A 21,200-nucleotide genomic window follows, 5' to 3' on the forward strand; every position below is an offset into this window, starting at 1 on the left:
TTAACTCCCTTGTCGCCTCTTTCCATCCGTTCACGTTCTCTACAGCGCCCATAGCCACAGTCGCTTCGCGGTGGTTTGCTTCATCGAAGTAACAAAAAGAAAAGAAGAAATAACAAGCAGCAAAGTAATCAATGATAGGTGGAGTATCATCTTATCACGTGACTTTATAAACTCGAGCGCCTAAGTAACTTTCCACCCTGATGCCGACCTTACTGTCTGCACTTTTACCTATAAGATTTCTTGCAGCTTTAAATGCGGACAAAATGGCACTGTTATTACTGAAATCCGTTCAAGGTATATATGCTATCACCATTGCATCCATTTTACTCACATCCTGTTCTCTTTTGTTCCACGTCTATATCCTGATATCATTCTGGACTTTGTCTTATTATTATTATTATTCTTATTATTATTTTTAGATATTAGAAACTATTCGGATATTTAGAAAATAAGGCAAACGGCACAGAATTAAGCGTCTCAAAACTTTTCTAATGAATGGCTAACTTTCGAGCACTTTTTTGTGTTAGTCTTTGTCGTTTCTGTACCTCCGTCATATGGACCAAAACTGTTTTTTTTAAAGATTTATTTATTTATTTATTCATTCCGAGTTACACGTAACAGATAGGAACTACAACAGGTCCGTCTAAGCGAAGCGGCTTGTGGTAGTGAGAAAGAAAAAAAAAAAAAAAAAACGGACAGCGTGAAACAGACCCGAAGACAGCGTCTCATATGTTGACCCCGCTCCTTCGAGTCTCCTTTCGAAATTTCAATTTCTCCCAGTACGCTCGTTGGGATTAAATTAAGGAACGTTCGACGCGTGTCCGCGTTCATGAAGATTTCAGCGCTTATCGATTGTGCGAGACCTCCTCCCGCACACCCCATTCTTTACGGCTCGTGTATGTGTGTGTGTGTGTGTGACTGTGTCGTGACTGCGAGGAATTGAGCAGACAGGCAGGAGATTCCGTGCACTATATATATACTATAACATTGATGACCCCCCCCGTCGGTGGGTGTCGGACGAGAAGATTTAGTTGATGCGGTACATTTTGTGCGGTTTCATTCGCGTATCTCTAAACGATTCCCTGGGCCGGGAAAAATGCGCCACTTGCGGTAATGGGTTCCACAGCGTCGCCCCTCTGTACCGCTTGGGTCTGATGCGACCCTCCGTAAGTGGGGGGAGGGAGAGGTCGAAGAAGCAGAGGTTGTACTGAGAAGGTGGAAGTCCTGTTGTTATGTAGGCTGGGTCGAATAAGGCTAAAAGTGCAGGCGGTCAAAATGATTGATTGAGGTGTAGTGTAGCTGCGGTGTTCGTTATATACGTGATATTTTGCGGTATTACCCTTGGAATATCATCATTCTTTCACTGTTTCTTAGTCATCTTTTCTTTTGTCGTCTTTGTCTTTAATCTGTCTCATCCTTCTTTCAACGTTTGTTGGTCTGTCCTTTACTTCCCAGTTCTTTTATTTTCTTTTTTTTATTTATTTTATTCTTTTCTTCATCTCCATTCTTCTTCTTTCCTTTCTTCTTCATTATTTTCTTTTATTTATTTTGTTCTTCTTTCTTCACTTCATGCTTCTTCTTTTCATTTTTATTTCTGTCTTTCTTCATGTTCATTAATTTTCTTTTTGTTGCGGAGTAGCAAGCCGACGTCCCGTTTGGCTGACCTTTCCCCTGTTTTTTTTCTTTTTCCTTTTCGTCTAATAAATATATCCCCCCCCCCCCTTTGGAATATCGAAGAACCACCAAGCGAGGACATTGCGAACGCTGAGAAATGTTGAGAAGTCTACTTTGGCCACCTGTTATTGCTTTCCACAAATTGTTGTCCTTATAGGGTCCTTAAAGTGAAATAAATGAAAGGAAACGTTGAAGCCGGATTGTTATTGTATACGGTCTCGTTTGAAGAAGGAAGGCCTGCCTTGCCAAAACAGAAAGCGAAGTGTCCTAGAGAAAGAAAAAAAAACAATCAAAAGAAGGAAAGAAAGCACTAGAGAAGAAGAAGAAAAAAATGGTGTTGTGTAAGGCAGTACCCTACGAGGTCACTTTCCTTCATGATGTCCAGTAGAAACCTCTGTACGTTCCGGCGCGTTGACTCTGATTCGGTAGCATATATCGGTAATTCCAGCGATGGTGCTAGTTTGCTCGAGTCCTTCGTTACAAATGGACACACACACACACAAATAGAGATACGATGATGAGGTGGAATCTACAAATGGAATCTTTGCTGCTGCTGCTGCCGTTTATGCGTACGAACTTCTTTCGTTTGGAAATCTAATAACTTGTGCTTGTCTAGCTCGTCTAATAACTACAAAAACAACAACAAAAATATGAAACACTGAAGCTTTCCTGCTGGATGGTTACAAGCTTTAATGCAGTCGACTGCATTTCGTCAGGATCACGCAAAATGCAGTTCACTGCATGAAAGCTTGTATTCATTAAAGGAAAGCTTCAGTGCTTTATATTTTTTTGTTACTTTTGCCATGTGGATCTTGACCCAAACCCTCTACGTTCTTCAACGCGTCTAATAAATCTCGTAAAATCTAACTAAATAAATCAATAACTCGTGCTTTCCGGCTGTGATGTTCTGTCACATGCACACACACACACACACAAATGGGATGTTGATGTGGTGGGTCATTCTCCGCCGTTATGGCGGTACACTGCCCCATTGCTCTTCTGGAAGGGATGAGAAAGTCATGATGATAGAAAGGTGTCCGGTTAGAGTTCGTCCATTAGTCCTGTGCTGGAGAGGAACTCAGCAACAGCTCGTAGGAAGATATCTCGTAGGAACAGTTCTGTCAGGAAGATATTATAATATCGCAAATACCACCATTTGCTCACGAATTTATCCACCTCACAATTAGCCGGCGTTATCGGCACATGCTCCCGTTAAACGGCACTGTGACATCCCACCACCCACGGCTGCGCTGATATCTCCATACCAGGACGATTTATTTCCGTCGTAATCCGTTCGCCCACAAACTCACGCAATCACCTCTGCCGTCCACAAACAAACGCAGGAAGAAAAAAAAAAACGCATCTTAACACCGTATACCCTCGTCCCCAAATGTCTTCAGCGAACTGGATAAGGCGCCTGTGCCCCTCGTCGGTTCTCAACGGAGTCCTCGTTATCGACATCACCTTCCTCTTGATGATCCGCTGGCTCATCATTCAGTTGCCAGGTCGATACGGCTGCTAAGTAAACTGAAGGTACTAAAAAGAAAAAGGCCGAGAAAATGTCTTCTGCTCTGGAAAGAACAAAAAGCAGACGACACGAGAGAGAGTATGTGTGTCTGCTTCGATTCTTTCGCGCAGAACCTCGAACGAGAGGAGTCTGGAAATGTCTCGTCCTTCTTCAAACATGAATACTGCCTTTTTTTTTTTCTTTTGCTTTCGCGGCGTAACATTTGTTCGCCGTTGTTTCCCTGGCGCTGTGATATTGACGGTGATATGCTTGAATAACTAATATGCCCCGGTGATAGCGCGCTGCTGTCGTTTTTGCTAGCGACCTGTCGAATGCAGGAATGTATAGGGTGAGGGCATATTTATATTTCTGGTTCCATATAACATACGACGTTTGCTACGCATACACTCATGATGTAGATTGGCTAACGATGTCGTCCTTAGGAGGCTGCCTTCAGGGAAGGCTTTTTGTCGTATTCGTAACGTCAGTGCATTTGTGTATTCATAATGTCAGAAGCAGTGCGGGCTACTGTGTACTGGACGTCCGGGCAGATTTTGTGCTTCCGAAGGAGTAGGTCACCTCGTTATATGAAAGAGGAGAGGGTGTAATCTGTTACTTCGAAGGTACGCTCATATGTCGATAGTGTGTATATAGTGCCCTCCCCAACAACACCGAATTTCATCTGAACGTACGAATAGTGTCCTAACGGATTTGTACGTCCGATGGACATCTGAGGGATATCCATAAGAACGTACGAATTCGTTTGGACATTATTCGGACATTCCGAGGATATCCGTTGTTGGGGTTTATATGCACACGGTGGTTTATGCATACTGTGTATGGTCTCACTTGTCACGTGTGCGTGCGTGCTCCTCTCATTTGACTAGCGCATCTCACTCACATAACCCCCTCATCTTTATCTCTTGTCCTTTTTCATTTCCTTTCTCCTTTTTTTTTATCACACTTTTCATCTCCCTTTTGCCTTTTTCTCCCGGAACTTTTCATCGGGCGCCCCTCCAGGAAAGGCGTCCGGGGCGGCCGCCCCGCTCGCCCCCTTCACCTCGGAACGGCACCTCTATCTTACACCTGTCAACCTTATCATATAAACCGCTAAAGGCTTACCCCCCATGCTAAAGCTGTCCCTTCCCTCAGTTTCCAACCTTGCATCCCATATTCCCTATATACCACGTGACCCGGACTCACTCTTTGAACAGCCTTCGTGCTTTTAGCTGGCGGCAAACAAACTGAACGTAACTAAACCGAACTACGTACAGAGGGGAAGAAGATACTTGAGCGTACTGAGCGTGTGCCAGCAAGTTTCGGTTTGCTTACATAAGAGAGGATGTATCTTTAAACTCTCCTAGGGGGGGGAGGGGGGAATGCAGCCATTAGTGGTGCAAGCAATGTGTCTGTTTGTAGAGTGTGCCAAAGGGGAAGAGGGGGTCGTTAGTGTTCCGCCAATTAGCAACCCGCCTTGGATGTGCACAAAGCGAAGCCACTCAAATTCATCGCATGCGTCGACACACACACACACACAAGTGGGATGATGCGCATGCGTCGAGGAACGCGCACGAGTTCCTAGTTTTGAGGTTGTTCTGCACACAGCGAGTGCCGAGTTTCATCATAATCACTCTCGAGACTTTGAGCTGCGATTCAATGGAACGGAAAAGTTCAAGTCGCGCGTTTGTCGGACTTTGTGGATCTTCATAGATTTGGATGTATTTCGGAGAACCAGGAATTTTTATTTAATTTTTTAATATAGGATTTTTTCACTGCACGATATGCGTCACAGCACAAAAAGCTAACACGCTGACACTTAGTTTCTTGCCAGAAGAAGTCCAGCAAAATTAGAACAAATGTCAGCATGCGTTGTATTCGTATATGCGTTTTGTAGCGCCGCAAGGAATTGTTCAGTTTACGTGATGTATGTATTTGATACTTTGGAACTTTGTTCCACGGTTTCCATCTCCTCAACTAAAACTCAGCCATTTATTCAGTTCTCTTGCCTGTAGAACAATGCGTGCATAATGCAACGAACCACGTGCACTAAAGTGTCAGGACCGCTTTAAAGGTGGTGCCCGGGCAAAAAAACAAAAAAAAAAAACAGTGGAATTGAAGGTACGATAGGACTAGCGGTTGCCTGAAATACGTGTAACCGGAATATTTCGTTTTGAAAGAGTCGGAAACATTAGCAAATGAATTTGATCGGATGTCGCAGCCGGCTGCGCGCTCCCGGCTGAATTCAGGCAACAGTGTGCGGAAAGACGTCACTGGAGTATGTTATGAAGGTAGGCTGTCTGTCACAAAATGTGGTCTTCCGACTCACAATATGCTGCCGAAGAGTATAGCTAGAAACATCTGAGTTCATGCATTCGAATCGCAACCAGCCTGGCGACGCTGTCAGCTGAGCGATGTAGCGAATCTCGCCGGCAATGCCAATCACGTCACCAGAAGAGATCAAGCAGGGAAGGGTCGCTTCAGCCGAAAGCTGGCAGTTTGTTTCGAATTCGATGTTTTTGCCCAAGCAGCACAACATCTTAGCCCAATATTGGTCCAATCTTGGTACAATATTGGGTCGCCATTGCCAATATTGGTCCAATCTTGGTCCAGTCTTGGTCCAATATTGGTCCAATATTTGTACAATATTGGTACAATATTGGGTCGCCATTGCCAATATTTGTCCAGTCTTGGTACAATATTTCCCGACATTGCCAATATTGGTTCAATATTGGCCCAAGATGTTGTGCTGCTTGGGCGATGTTTTATGCAAAAACACGAACGAATTTAGCGAAACCTTTATGGTGTTTTCTTCTTGGAAGGCACCTCCAAGTGGGTATCACATTAACTTTAGAATTCCGGATTTCTCTGGACCCCACCTTTAAACGATTAGTGTCGTTTCAAGTTTCGAGCATTTATATATTCTCACATCTTAGTCGCACACACGTTTCTTGTTTCGCCAAGGCTCTACCACAGATTGCGGAACAGTGCGTGGTATTCCCAGTGTTGCCTTCATTCCATGACGTTGACATATCCACTCGCATACCGCCCGTATACCACGAATGGCAGCGCCGGCCCAGACATTCCTCGAGAGGAATACGTGACCCAAGAGCCTGCCATCGCGCGGAGAGCGCATATAATATCCGAAAGCTTCCACGAAAGAAAGTTCTTTTCGGCAAACAATAATCTAGCCCGAGAGTGAGGGAGCCGCGAGAACCGTGCTCAAATACCTCCTGGCATCCTGTTCCTGCCGCGTTGTGCATCAAGCGAAGATAGATTTGAATTATTCAAAAGGATCTTCGCTATACAGAAACAAAAAGATCGCAGCACTGATTCTGTATGGAAGCGGCGAGACTGAAGGAGTGTGAGATTTGTGATGATAACCCCCCGCGCGATTACAGATAGAATGACAAGTTTGAATGCGAAAGTTTATCACGAAGGCAACATTGTGCGCGGTAATTCCTTCGGTAATCCGCGCGCGCGATTAGCTGTGCGCGAGGAGTCGAGGGCGTTATGCGGCCAGGAAGCATATTCTTCGCATCCCCGCATAAACACGTACCCTGTCGTATTTAAAGCAGCGCTTCGTCCCATAACCCGCACGCGAGCAACGGTGCCTCGCTGAAAAGCCGCGCAGGTGGGTGATATCCGGGCATCAAAATTCTATTCCGCCCGTATCTCCCCAGTGGCTGAATCGGGAAAAAGGGGGGAGGCTTTAAAAAGGCGTCTTCGGAAGTGATCATGAGTTTGCTATGAGAACTAACCCGCGCAAAAGGAATGGGGGACGGAGGCTCCAATTTCTTCTCCGCGCTAGTAGTAATTGCGTTAAGGCGAGAAACGCCGTGAGGAAATTACCTTCTACTGCGCGCGCGTGCCTTCGGGCGAGTGAAGCGGTTTATGCAGCCGATATATATGGCATAGGGCCTTTGGGGAAGGAATGATGCGGGAAAAAAAAAAGGAGTGGATACGAGTAAGGCGTCGGCACGGCTATAGCGTTGTGCGAGCAACCTTGTTAGGGATTATGGGAACGAATGAGAGTGAGTATGTGTGTGTCCGTGATTTCAAAGTGTGAGCGTGGGGGTCTTTAAGGAACATGTATGCGGAACTCAGTGTGCGATGTTTGAACATAACCGCACATCTTATTCAGAAATCTTTGTGCGTATGTCTGGGAGCTTTTGTATGACTGCCAGTGGCGCCAAAGAGCAACAACAGCGGTAACATGCTCAATCGATATGTAACGGTCGGTGGTGATGATGGAACTGTTTGCCGTATAGTCGGCTACACTTAGGTGGGCAACGTCACGACTGTCGCAGGGGGGTCGTGCGTCCTGGGCCGACTTCGCAGGGAGTTTATTTTCATCTTTACCTCTTTTTCATCTTTGCCTCTTTTTTGCACCTTTGTCTCTTTTTTGCACCTTTGTCTCTTTTTGCACCTTTGACTCTTTTTGCACCTTTGACTCTTTTTGCACCTTTGCTTCTTTTTTGCACCTTTGCCTCTTTTTTGCGCCCTTTGCCTCTTTTTGTATCCTTGCCTCTTGCACCTTTGTATCTTTTGCCTCTGTTTCTTTTTTGCACCGTTGCCTCTTCTTGCATCTTTGCCTCTCTTTTTTCATCTTTGCCTCTCTTTTTTCATCTTTGCCTCTTTTTTATCTTTGCCTCTTTTTTCACCTTTTCCTCTTTTTTCATCCTTGCCTCTCCTTTTTCATCTTTGCCTCTTTTTTGCATCGTTACATTTTTATCACTTGTGTCGACCGCACTTGACTCTGTTTCGGCACTCCACGATTGCCACTAGAAAAGCCTGCAAAACAACCGACACCTTCTTCCTCCTCTTTTATTAGAGGTAGAAGAGCGATCGAAGCGCGCATGGAGTACAGCTGGGTACAAGGTATACAAGGTTGCCACCCTCTAGATACGTTTACCTGCGCTCGAAATGCTCCTTTCAATATATCGTCTATCCCAGGGGGGTGCATTGGCAAGCAGAATCCACTCTGCCTTTCGATATTCAACTTGGCCACAGAGAGTCTAGCTAGGTGTGTATGTGTGTGTGTGGGCAGCGAGCGTGTTCCCTTCCCCTTCCCTGACCGTTCCTGCTTTTATGGGTCCACTCTGCCAGGTAATGGATGCGGAAAATATGGTAATGCGCGCCTATATCTTTGCTCTTTGTGGCGCCTGATGGTTGGAGTACAACGTCGCTTTGCACATTAAGGTCTTTGTTTTTGTTATTTTATACATCCGTAAATCTCTTTTCCTCCAAACTGAAACTTGTGGAGAAATCGTTAAGGAGCCCTGCGAAGGATATAAATTAGGCTGCGAGTGATTTTTTTTTAATTTAAATTTTCATTCCGTGTTTCTCGCACCGAGACGGTGTTGAGAATGATAGCGCAGTGAAATAATGGCTCTGACTCTGTAATTGTATAGATGCTGCTTTAATAGGGGCGAGTGGTGTTTGTGGAAGTTTGTATATGCCTGGGACGCGTAAACATCTAAATTATGCGAGTTTTGACATAATATATTTCTAACGACAACGAAAGATTTAATAATACGCATACTTTGTAACCTAAATGATGCTAATATAATGTAAAAAATTAAGTGAAATATCCTGCTACTTTTTTGTTTGGTTGGTTGTTTCCTTTGAGCCGATTCGAAACTGCCTCCTGGTATATACCTTTGGATTTCTTCAGCATGCTGAAGGGGCAATCTGAAGTTTGTTGAAGGGAAGCGATCGTGGTTTTACAGCGTGAGTGAATACTATGGCAAACATATAAAGCGCAAAGCTGGACGAGACAAAAGAGGTTGAAAACCCTGCATTTGTTCTTCCGCGCTGCGACAGCCTCATTTTGTCACATTTCTATGAGTTTATGTGTTCCACGTCACCATAAACGAAGATAGTCAAGACAAGGCCGTGGAACGGTAACCGTATAGTGTATCACCAATATTGCAACAGTTGTGTACCCGTGGGGGAAACCATTGCAGACGACATCAAACCGCGGTTCTGTCGTCTGCCATGGTGAGAACGACTGCTATCTTTTGACTGACTCTGTCGTCTGCGATCTGTCGTCTGCAATGTGTCGATCTGTCGTTTTTGGAAGCTTCAAAGCGTTAGCAAGTACAGTGTTGTGTGCGTGCCTTATTCGCTCCCGACAAAACGCATGCCAACGGCTGGTGGTCTTGGGTGGTATTTTACGGTTCCCGGCAACTTGCAGAACCGAATGTGTTAGTTACCCGCTCGGAGTTTTCAGTCATACAGATGTACGTGCGTGCTCAACACAAGAAAAGAGACGACGGAGGAGAACTGTCGCTGTGCCGTATACAGACAAAGGCCACACGAAAGAGCACCAAACCTGTCCTCTAGTGCCGTTCGAGCGAAAATAATGAATTCACTTGAACCCGTCGCACGTGACTCTTACGAACGACAGTCTCGTGAATCGATGAGGTCGACCTTTGACGATCGGGCATTCCTTTTCCTTTGATTTGTGTATGGCCGACCGTTGGGGAGAACCTGTTAGTCATTGCGTAATCTTACGACCACGTGACCCGTCGGCGTTCCTTCTTCCTGGTGTGGGTGACGTAATGCATATGAATGAATCTCTTTACTCACTCTGAGAGGAAAGCAGTGTGGGTTGGTTTGCTTTTTTTTGTTTTTCTCCCTTCTGCGTAGGGCTGTGCCCTCGCTCGAACCACTTGCTGTTCGTGATTGCGGTAAGCATTTTGGTTCCGTCCGTGACCGAGATTTTTGAGCGTTGACTTTTTCTTTGTCTGCGACTGGAAATTAACGTACCTGCGTCTGCATTCCTAGGCGACGGAAACAAGTCGGTGCAGAAACTTGTCAGGTTGTTGTACCATACTTTGGGCCATCGTTTGGTTCTTGAACGTCCTGTGGGATGAGTTCTGTTTTTCTACTTGTTTGCATTTTTATCCTTTTTATTTTTATGCATATTTATTATTAAGAGCGGCATGCTAATGATGCCACACACACACACACACACTGTCGCGCATAAACATACAAAATGCCTGCGCTTCCGAGCATTGTGCTGAATGAATTTAAACGCGGTAGCTTTATGAGGTCGTCGTTGGCTGAAAATTTTGGGCGTAACTCTGTTTGGAATACTGTGAAATTTGTATTGAAAATCTTTTATTGTTTTCTGAAATGGTCTCTTTCTGCGGCGGTTACACAATTTCAGCTTATCTCTAGCACAGTCTGACAATCACGTGATGGTGCCACTGTCACGTGGTGTCAAGTGACCGTATAAGGCTTTGGACGGACCTGTAAGGTCGTTGGCGCTATTTAATAGCTATCGCTCTACCAGCTGGCGTACGCACTGACGTACAAACTGGCTTACAACTAACAGTGGGTACCCTGCAATAATTGTTCATCACTAAGCCCATGTACAATCTTGCCAATAACAGGAAATAGCGTTGTGCGCCCTTCGAAATTCCCTTGTCGAGTTGATTTAAACATTGTCATAACGCTTATTAACCCATTAGATGTCCTGAAGAAAATACCGATAAACAATGCGAACCGATATGTTAAAAGCTTACGCTGCACCCGCGCCTAATCTAGACGGGTTTTGTTTTACGTAAGCGTAAGTACGGGATGATCTCCATTGATCACCTTTGATTCTTCTAATCGGCGTGACCCTGGTCGCATCACTCAACTCACGTTAAAGCGATACCTAAAAAAAAAAAGAATTATATTACCCTAGTTTTAAGTGAACCCTATACAGCGATACCTCCATCACAGAGCTAGTGGAACAACTTCAAAAAAAAATAAACGATAGCTATCTTTGCAACGTAGCAGCGGCTCAAGCGCGGAAGCCCTCTTGCGTTGACGGACGCGGCCTGTAAAGCAGACTTCGCCGCAGCAAGTGTGCTCTTGCTGGAAAGCCTGCCATGTAGGAGGTCTGGCGTTTCAATTTCCGCGCTCCCGCGCAGATGGCGCTACTTGCATCGTGCTCGCCTCTCTGTTCTGTGTTTTATGCAGCCGTACGGTGCTCCTCGCGGTGGTTTATCTTCATCATTGCCAAGGGCAAAATGTGACGTGTTCCGCACTCATTAATCGTGTTTTTATAGCGCCGTCACTGGACGAATTAGACAGCAGCAGCAGCTGCTATGTGCCCAGAACATTTCTTTTCTTATGTATACATTATATTTCCCTCTTTCGTTTATTCTCTTTCATCAAGTTCCAGACATGCGATGTTCAGCGTGGAATGTCCGGCTCATTTCTCTAATTGATGCTAAGATTAGCCCGTCCTACACTATTGTGCATACTATTGTTGTGTCGGGGTGTTTAGGACGCAGATGGCACGTGCGCAATGAATTGTAAGATAACGACGAAGTGAATGAAGTTGTCCGTGTTGGTTGGAAGGAGTAGGGGGAGTAAAGGCTGCACGCATTCTCTCTGCGTTCTGGTTTTTCCCCAGACGCTTTCAGACATCCCAATAAGCAGCACAACATCATGTCCCAATATTGGCAATGTCGGCCCAATTCTGGACCAGTATTGGGCCAGTATTGCCAATATTAGTCCAAGATTGGGCCAATATGTTGTGCTGTTGGGATATGTCGGCACAGTTCCCTTAGAAGTCGGCCCAGGACGCACATTCCCCCAAGGCGTTAGTCGTGACGTTGCCCACCTCTATGAGGCTGACGACGGCGAGCCCTTTCACAACCACCACCTCTGCGTTCAATTAGGGCTCCCCAAGCAGCACCAATATTGTTCCAATATTCGGCCGACATTGTCAATATTGGTCCAATATTAATCCGACATTGCCAATATTGGACCGACATTGCCAATATTGGTCCAATATTGGACCGACATTGCCAATATTGGTCCGACATTGCCAATATTAGTCCAATATTGGGCGGACATTGCCAATATTGGTCCAATATTGGACCGACATTGCCAATATTGGGCCGACATTGCCAATATTAGTCCAATATTGGGCGGACATTGCCAATATTGGTCCAGTATTGGACCAACATGTTGTGCTGCTTGGATCCATTCTACCTGGAACTCCACGCGTGGAGACGAGGATGGGATACGGAACCCACGCGGGCGCTTATCAGGCGTTTGCCCCCTGCGTACTTCCAACTGATGACGGCCCATTCGTTTTCAGTGATGCATAGATACGTTGTCCTTGTGCTCCTAGAATAGCAGTGCGTCGCTTTGACAGAGGAGCTGTCTCCGCTAAGTGCGTGAAGGAAGGTGTGGAACTGTGACTTCCACTGCATTCCACGGTAATGTAGTGTAGGACCACCATGCGTTGGTAGGACAGTCTATTTCAGGAAGGGACATAAAGGCGTGATTTTATTGTCTTCTGTGGAGATTCGGTTTCATTTTTACGTGATTTTATGTCAGGTAGAGGGTGTGGCACGGAGGGAAAGGAGTCAGGTCCTCGGGGATCAAAGAGCACTCAAAAACGTAGACACTGCCCAAGCAGCACAATATCCTGGCCCAATATTGCCCCAATATTGGCAATATTGGACCAATATAATATTGGACCTGGCCAATATCGGGCCAATATTGGCAATGCTGGCCCACTAGTGGTCCAGTCTTGGTCCAGTATCGGGCAGACATTGCCAATACTGGCCCAACATTTGGCAAAGATGTTGTGCTGCTTGGGGGAAGTTTTACATTTAATAAAGTAGACCACGCTTCATCGCGTGTGCGCTTCTCCTTATGTTGTCCTCCTCTTGTCGCTCCTTCATCCTATGTCTATGTCGTATGTCTTCGTTTTATGTCATCAGCCATCGTTTTTGTTCCCGACACACTCTTGGTAATTATACCCCAAGATGCCTCTGATGCTGCATGTTCTTATCCACGATGTATACGGAATTATCTGTTGACCTCTGGCATCTTCTTCGATCTTTTCAGGCTCAGGACGCTGATCTTACCTTTGAAGACAGCCAGCCTACAGAGCCGTCTGTGATCGGCGACGCTCAGCATAAACGTGAGGACGACGCGTGGCACTTAAAACGCATCAAGCGCTTTTTTGGTGGATGGTTCGCTAGTACAGCTGATCCCGGTGACTCGCCGACCACAACAGCGTCGCCGTCGCCGAAAAACAACGAGGGCCGTACGACGCGTCAGCTCCACCACCAGGAGCAAGTACCGGACTACAACTTTGGGGATGAAGATGAGGACGAAGACGATGACGATAATGAGATTCACGGCTCAGGAGACGGAGAGACGCAAAAGTTCCCAGACTTCCCCGGTGGCGATCCACGGCCTGTTCTGACGCTGCCGCCGCTTGATCATGCGCCGACGACGCCAGCGACTCATGGTGAGCAGTTGATTCGTTAGAGTGCAGCCTTGTTTCACTCGCACACAGAGCTCTGCTTGCACAAGCGAAGCAGGGTCGTGGCAGGCTCCAACAGCTCCCAATAGAGTTTGAGATAATTCACACAACACTGGGCACACGACCAGTGAGAGTGCAACGTTGTAGAAATTATGCAGTGCCGGTCAGCCAATCAGGATCCTTCACTTTGGCTGACCTCGGCCGGTTCTGGCTACCGTCGACTTCTACCGGATTTCACGCCTATCGCCGTTATTCGATATTCAAAAGATCTTCAAAATCGCTTCTTTTACCTAAAAGAAACGTTTATTTGACAGAAAGCACTGATTCAAAGATCCAATACATGGATGCACTGTGAATACAAAGTCCACTGTGTTGTTGACACACTGTAACCAAGTTCGAACTTGAAGCAAAACGAACACACCGTTCATTTCTTAGTACCGAGGCATTTTTATGAGTGCGTAACATTTTATGTTGAGTATCATCTTTCGCTGCTTGCAAAGCGCAAAGCTCTTGTGTGTCACGTAATCCTGTCTTTGCTGTCAGCCCTCGAAATCCGACGGCGCACGAGCGTGTTCTTCACTCTCCAATCGCTCCAACTCACGAAGCATTCAAGTTCCGTAGTCGATAGACTGTTCGTGGGATAATAGTCTTGTCCAGGAACAGCACAACAAGCGTAGAATCTCAAACTGTTCTGCTGGGGGTTCTGGGGGGGAACCACCGAAACACGGAACACAAGGGGCCGGCCGCCGTGCCGGCCGGTGCGTGCTATTTCGAAACTATTTCGAAACTATGTCGAAACTATTCTGAAACTGCTGAAACGGCCGGCGGGACGCTGTACGCACATGCGCGCGTACAAAATGCGATTTCAAAACATAGTCGACCAATCGGAGCGCGCACTATCTGGTCCAATGAGCTTGCAACGTTGTAGATTAACTGACATAGTGGTAAGTAGTAACATAGTCGAGTGACTGAAGACACTTTAAATTACGATTGGAATAGCATGTTGTCGCCAAGGGCTTTTTCTAATGAACGCGAAAAAAAGTTATCTTTCCTTTCCAAAATTTTAAGTTCAATTAAGATAATTAGCCTAATTAATGAGGTACAACTCGCGCAAACCGCGTGTTTAGGCGGCAAAACCCTTTAGAAGTGTCGTGCAGAAGGTTTCCCATTTTTATCCCATTTCTCTATTTTCCTTTCTTTCCCGGGAATAGCAAGCCGCCATAGCGGTGGCTAACATTTCTTTCCTTTTTTATATATATAATAAACATACCTCCCCCCCCCCCCACACACACATTTTAATCTCACGTAGATATTTTTTTTTATAATTAGGGATCACTCTCTCGTGCAACACGTACCCTGTATGTATGGTGCATGTTGTTGGATTGGTAACCTCAAGAGCAACTGGGTCTAGGTCTGGCTCTGGGTCTAGCTCTGCTCAAGGAGAGCTGCTGGCTGGTGCTAGTGAAAGAGCACGCCGTTGTCGGCCTCACAGGAGATGGGCAACGTCACGACTGACTCCCTGGGGGAATGTGCGTCCTGGGCCGACTTCTAAAGGAACTGTGCCGACATATGTCTGGAAACGTCTGAGGATAACCCAGGAAAAACCCCAAACAGCACAGCCGGCTCTGGGATTCGAACCTGGGATTCGAACCTGGGTATCTCCCAGTCTCGACGTGACATGGCCACGTCGAGACTGGGAGGTACTCGGGTTCGAATCTCGGGCTCAAGGAGAGCACAAACCTAAAAGGCCCATGGCCGTCCAATGAGAATTCCAACCGTATTAAATATATATATATATATAAACTGTTTTCCTTGACCCATATTTCTTTTTAGCAGGAAGCATTCTTAGCCTCCACCAGAGGGCTGAGTGCTGTCTGAACGCTGTATATACACTTTACGCATCCTGCAGTAAATGCCGTAAATCATACCGGTGAGGCGGCAGTTCCTTCTTCCACATAGTATGCTGGCCGGCCTATAGATAGGGAAAACATAAGTCATCGTATTTACCTCAACCCCCGGCCATTAACGAAGTCAAAACGTCACTCACTCGTCGGCCACGTAAACATTTTTCTCCCTGGTCTCCTCAACACAAAAAAAAAATACAATGGGTCCAAAACCGTGTATTTCTCTCGGCGAAAGGAATCCGCGTATACAAACACCAGAACTGACACACTGTATCGGTTGGAATCCATTTTTAGCTGACCCGGCGTTTTTTCTTTTTTTTTTTTCTTTTTTTCCCGCAAGCGTTGAACTCTTCGGATGGAACTCGGCCAGACGTTTTGAGTCTCACGTTCGAGCTTCTCCAGCCACCAGCTATTCGGAAGGATCCACTTTGGAGCTTCTGCTTTGCAAAGTGACGGCGATTGGCTAGGGCTTCGACTTCGTTGCTTTTCTCACTCTGGAATGTCTGCAGCGACAGTGCTGTCTGGTGATGGATGAGGCGTTTGTGCCGTGCCGTTACCCCCATTAAATGCCAATCTACATGTACGTCTTTTATTTTCTTCACTTTTCGGGGGTAGAGTCTTACTGGTGGTAATTGAAAGTAAGTGGCTGGAAAGGGGGGGGGGGAGGCAGCTAACAGCTTCCGGAAAAGTAACTTAAAGGCTGGAAACGTCATTTTTATCGGACTGAAGGCTACTGATAAGAATTGATTGAACGAGATTTTAAGATCGCGCCCAAGCAGCAAAATGTACTGAAAGTCGAGTGCAATAGGGGTGGACGGGTAGGTGGAAGGCCTTGAACAAACTCGTGAAACTAAAGAACACTGATAAGACACATACCGTCCACCCCTGTTGGCAATTTTTATCTCAAAGCACGTTTTGGGGATTCTTGAGGAAGGGGGTGGATTCAAATAATGGACGCCTCCAATTCTATACTGTCTCGCATTTTCGCGAAAACGTCCAATTAAAAAGTTAATGGTCAATGAACGTTAATGTCCAATAAAAGTTAATTACCCTCTCCCCACCCCCACCCGCCGCACAAATGGCATTAGTGCTGCTTTCGCAGCTCCTTCTTTTTTTTTTCTTTTTTTTTCAATATGTAACGTAAAAAAACGACAAAAAGGGTGTTGTGCGGCTGTGCGACACGCTGCATTATGTAAATTAGAATCCACTAGTGATCCTGGCATCTAATCTGAACTGGTGGTGGTGGTAAGTGCTGCGTAGTGGTAATCTCTAGGAAGTAATGATCTCTTGTAACTAATAACATCTAGTAGTCCCAACATTCACACGTAGAAAAAAAAATCAAAAAAAGCCAGAGAACTAGCGGGGCCATATTTAGGGGGCAGCACCTGCACGAGAGCCGCCAATATTTGGAAGAGAGACTTCCATAGGAGGAGGACATTGACACAACCCATGACTGGTGGGAGCAAGTGACAGACGCTGCAGTTTGAACTATTGTGAGAAACGGCTCATTTGCTGCTGTGGGAAACTTCAACTTCAAAAGCAGCCTCCTTCGCGACCTCACACCGATTCGTTAATGTCGCGTGCGTTAACAAAACTCTGTGTCACACACACTCGTACGTGAAAATATATCCTTCTCGTCCGGGTTTTTTCTTTCACTTCTGGCTTCTGTTCATGACCCTGGGAAAGAATCCAACGCCTATTTCTGCTCTCGATTTTTACGCCTTGCCCCCAGTTTTACAGGGCGAGCCGAAGCTGGTCGTCGGAGCCGTTTGTTTCTTCAAGGCGCCGAACGTGCGGTTGCAGATTATCTTTCGGGGCCCGGCCGTATAATTCCCTCCTGCCATGTGCAGACCACGCGGGGGACAAGGCACTATTTCGAGGCCACTTTACGAACCGCTAAATGGCTCCTGAGAGGCTCAAGTATGGCATCCGATGTTGCCTAGGGAGACGTATCCTCCTCGATCCTGGTATTCACCATCGTCGGTTGTCCAGAACAGCGCGTCTTTCTTGACGCGTCTCCGATTGGTCACAGAGGCTGAACGAAGAGTTAAAATAACGGCAACGCGAAGCGGCACAACATCCTGGCAAAATATTGGCAATGTCGGCCCCATTCTGGTCCAATCTTGGTCCAGTATTGGGCCGACATTGTCCAAGCAGTACGACATCTTGGCCCAATATTGGACCAATATAGGCAATGTCGGCCCAATTCTGGACCAAGATTGCACCAGTATTTCCAATATTGGGCCAAGGTGTTGTGCTGCTTGGGACGTCAATAATAACGTCCAGACTGGGAGGTACATGAGTTTGAATCCCGGTGCCGGCTGTGCTGTCTGGGGTTTTTCCTGTGTTTTCCTCAGACGCTTTCAGACATATGTCGGCACAGTTCCCTTAGAAGTCGGCCCATGACGCACATTCCCCCAGGGTGTCAGTCGTGACGTTTCCCACCTCTGTGAGGCCGACAACGGAGGGTCCTTTAACAACCACCACCACAGCGACAGTGAATCATGGAAAAGTGATGGTGACATGGGATGTTCCCCCGTGGTAGCCACAGGATCCTACATCACTTCAAAGAGGTCAAATAGGTTCGAAGAGGTTATGAGAGGATGTATCAATGGTGAGCGGGAAAAGATGACAGGTCGGAGCCCAAGCAATGAACTGAAAGACGGAACGATTATTCCACGTACGTTTTTGAGTTTCTTTGTGAGTATATGTGCCGAGACAACGGAGATGTCCTGGGTTCGAATGCTGGCGCACCACCTGTGTTGTCCGGGGGCTCCAAAATTTTCTCATACGCTGCAAAAGAAACGTCCGCACAGTTTGCCGTGAAGACTGCCCACGCAGCATGCCGCCGTGTCTGGCATTGCTCAGTAGCGTTGGCACAGCTACCAGCACCTCCTCCTTTGTGAGTGATCCTCACCAGTCAAAGCCGCGGCAGTGCACTACCCAAAAAGAGAAGCTATTTAGAGAAGCAGCGAAAGCCCATGAAGTTCTTCGGCTGCCGGACAGATTGTACGACAAGTAACATCCATTCTTGCACAGGAATGATTCATTGATTGATTTTTATTCTTGTCTATGGTACTCGTCTGGTGGCTATGTCATAGCCTTCCGAGCAGTGCATCCAAGTATGGAGGTGAAACAGGATTCAACAAAACAAACACTCAACGGTGAATCTGTGGCTGTCTAGAGGAGACAGATTAGCAGATTAAAGGGGCACTGAAGTGCGAGAATATCGCGTGGAATGAAGGATCCCGTTACCTTGACGTCGACACAAAAGTAACTGTATTCATTCGTTGCGTCCTTCCTAAGATACGAGCAAAAGAAACCGCAACTTGATCTGCATTCCCTCTCGAAAACACCCTCAACTCCTTCATCGAGGCCCTAGGAGACTAGGTGCTGTGTACGTCATCCCACGTCACGCGGACCTTCGTACGTCATGCCAGGTGATCGGGCCGGGCGTCCGAGGCCACTTCACGGGGCATATAAGGCTTTTTTTTCTCTATAGTGTTCTCGCAAATTAAGTTACCCACTAATAAAACGCCATTGAACGAACTTCTTGTTACTTTTTATATATTTATTTTTACGTATATTTTTTTTACAAGCGAGCCGTACTGTAAACGGTACTCCACCGCTCCTTTATAGATGCCCAATGTATTCAAAGCGGACACTCCTGCTACCGATTTGGGATGTATTTGGGGAGTTTACGATCCCCTTTGCATGATTCACAGAGCAGCAAGTAAATATACATTCGGAGCCGTCCTTCCAATTTTCACTGTACCTTGAAGACGCCCGCCTATTGGTCTTGGCACGAGTTCCGATAGCAGAATTTTTTAAAGTGGGATAACTTTGACGGGGCCGGCGTTTTCTGTCTGCTCAGCGGCTTTCACTCAACTACTTGCTCCAATGTTTGTGGCGCCTCGACTGGTTTCTATTTCCACCTGCGTCCTAAATGTATGCGGTTGTATGTCACGCATTGTGTCTTGAGCTCAGTCGAGAGGGAGTCGCATTTTTGGGTATGCGCAAGAAATAGGGCTGCGTCGATAGTAAGTTTAAAACCGAATCAAATTTGAAGCGAATACGAGGCAAATGGCAGACATACAGCGTATACGTACGTAATATATGCATACGGATCTTCGTACGAAGCAGCGCTTTGTTTTGTACCCACTCTTGTTTAGGCTTACGTTTAGGCTTACGATCCTCCATATCATCGAGGACTGTGACTGGTACACGTGTGAACGCCGGAGCTTCCGACGCCAACTTGAGCTCCTTGACCATCGACCATTCAGCTTGTCCAAAGTACTTGGCCCACGGTGCTCCCCTGCGCATCAGTGCCGGGCCCTTCGCTCCCTTTTTTTGCTTTCATGCAAGCCACTGGACTCCTCGAAGAGCTCTAAACAGAACTCCGACCTGTCGTAGCTTCGCGTTCACCATAATTCATCCTCTCATATTAATATCTGTGAAGTGAAGTAGGGTCCTGTGGCTTCCACGGAGAAACATCCCATGTCATCATCACTTCTTCTTCGTTTATTGTTGTTGTTGTTGTTGTTGTGTTACGTTTAGGCTTGTTGTTTAGGTGTCTTACGCTTACGAGAGCGCTTTCGGAACTGTCGCTACGATTGGAAATATCTTGAAATTGGAATGGAATATACAATTAACATTGTGTGGAAGATCCATTGCCCTCTCCGGGAGCGTCTTCTTCGAACTGACTTTCGAATTCTCGTTTGCTCATTAAATCTGTACAGCCTCGTAACAACGTCTAACAAGTGGAAAACTAGATTTAGACTTGAGTAAAAAGGGATACGCAAAGAGACTGCATGCGCACGAAAGAATCAAGACCTGCTATTCTGCATTCGTGGAAGCTGTTGGCAAATCAGCCGGACGGAACCCAAAATAAATGCAGTGGTGTGTCCAGTTGGTGTAATGTTCCCACAGCATTCACATATGACGCGGTTAAGGTAGTCATGTATCAGTAATTAAATGTCCCAGAGCTTCTATGGTCGAACTCTGTAACGACGAATTGGCCCAAGTACATCTCATACTCGAAGGACTTGCTGTAACGTTTCCTCTGCAGACACAGAGGAAACACGACCTAACAAATGGGACATAGCAATCTGGCAAATCTCCTCATTACCTGCCCCATTACAAAGCGTCCGCCGCTGGAAGGAACCCCGCGTGGGGTTACGTGGCCTCGTGCCTGGGCAAAATGCATTGAATCGCGAATTGCACACCCCTTTCAAGCCACTCTTCAATCCCATTACTAGTCAGGGCACGACGCACTCCACGAATACTGATGCGCTTCCTCTGTACTACGAGTGTAGTGCACGTCAAGTCCGGGTTCGTCAGCGGATAACTTCTAACGAACAAACGTACTTCGTTTTGATTCCTACCTTGGCAGCGCGGTTACCTCGGACTGGGTAGTAGTTTTAGCTGTTCCACCTTACTGGAATCTGTGCGCTTCATGAAGAGAAATGGTGTTTTCTAGGACGTCTAATTCTAGCCCGCTCTGAGTGGCAGGAAATAGATGGAGCCTAGCAAAGATTAACCAGTGGCTGCTGCTTATTGATGTTCTCGTCTCTTTTTCACTTTTTTTTTCTTTTTTTTTTTTGTGCGCGTTAGGGTGGGTGCTTCAGTTGTTCACTTCGCAACGAGATCTCTTCATACTGTTCGAAAATGGCATAGCGTACAAAAAAATAATCAAAGCAAGGGGGGGGGGGAAGCGGTGCTCTTTGCCTGTTGGTGATGACGTCATCACATGTTAGGATGTTGCTGGGGCAAGAGGGTGCAAGCAAATGATACGAGGCATTCCGAGGTAGCGAACACAGGACAGGTA

At 46.4% G+C, this 21,200-nt stretch overlaps 1 protein-coding gene and 1 long non-coding RNA gene across 16 annotated transcripts in view; one reads left to right on the forward strand and one right to left on the reverse strand.

Annotated features, from left to right (window-relative positions):
* LOC135369853 (basement membrane-specific heparan sulfate proteoglycan core protein-like) overlaps positions 1-21,200 on the forward strand; it is a 237,636-nt gene that overhangs the window by 114,302 nt on the left and 102,134 nt on the right. For all 15 annotated transcript variants that reach the window (XM_064603410.1, XM_064603412.1, XM_064603420.1 and 12 more), the window contains exon 2: positions 13,046-13,454. In XM_064603410.1, the coding sequence (XP_064459480.1) occupies positions 13,046-13,454 (409 nt within the window). The remainder of the gene's footprint in view (positions 1-13,045; positions 13,455-21,200) is intronic.
* Positions 1-21,200, reverse strand: part of LOC135369860 (uncharacterized) — a 52,358-nt gene that overhangs the window by 17,348 nt on the left and 13,810 nt on the right. Inside the window, exon 2 of the long non-coding RNA XR_010415139.1 lies at positions 9,953-10,048. This is a non-coding gene — a long non-coding RNA (uncharacterized LOC135369860). The remainder of the gene's footprint in view (positions 1-9,952; positions 10,049-21,200) is intronic.

The sequence above is a fragment of the Ornithodoros turicata genome, chromosome 10 (assembly GCF_037126465.1).
Source record: "Ornithodoros turicata isolate Travis chromosome 10, ASM3712646v1, whole genome shotgun sequence".
Classification (NCBI taxonomy): domain Eukaryota; kingdom Metazoa; phylum Arthropoda; class Arachnida; order Ixodida; family Argasidae; genus Ornithodoros; species Ornithodoros turicata.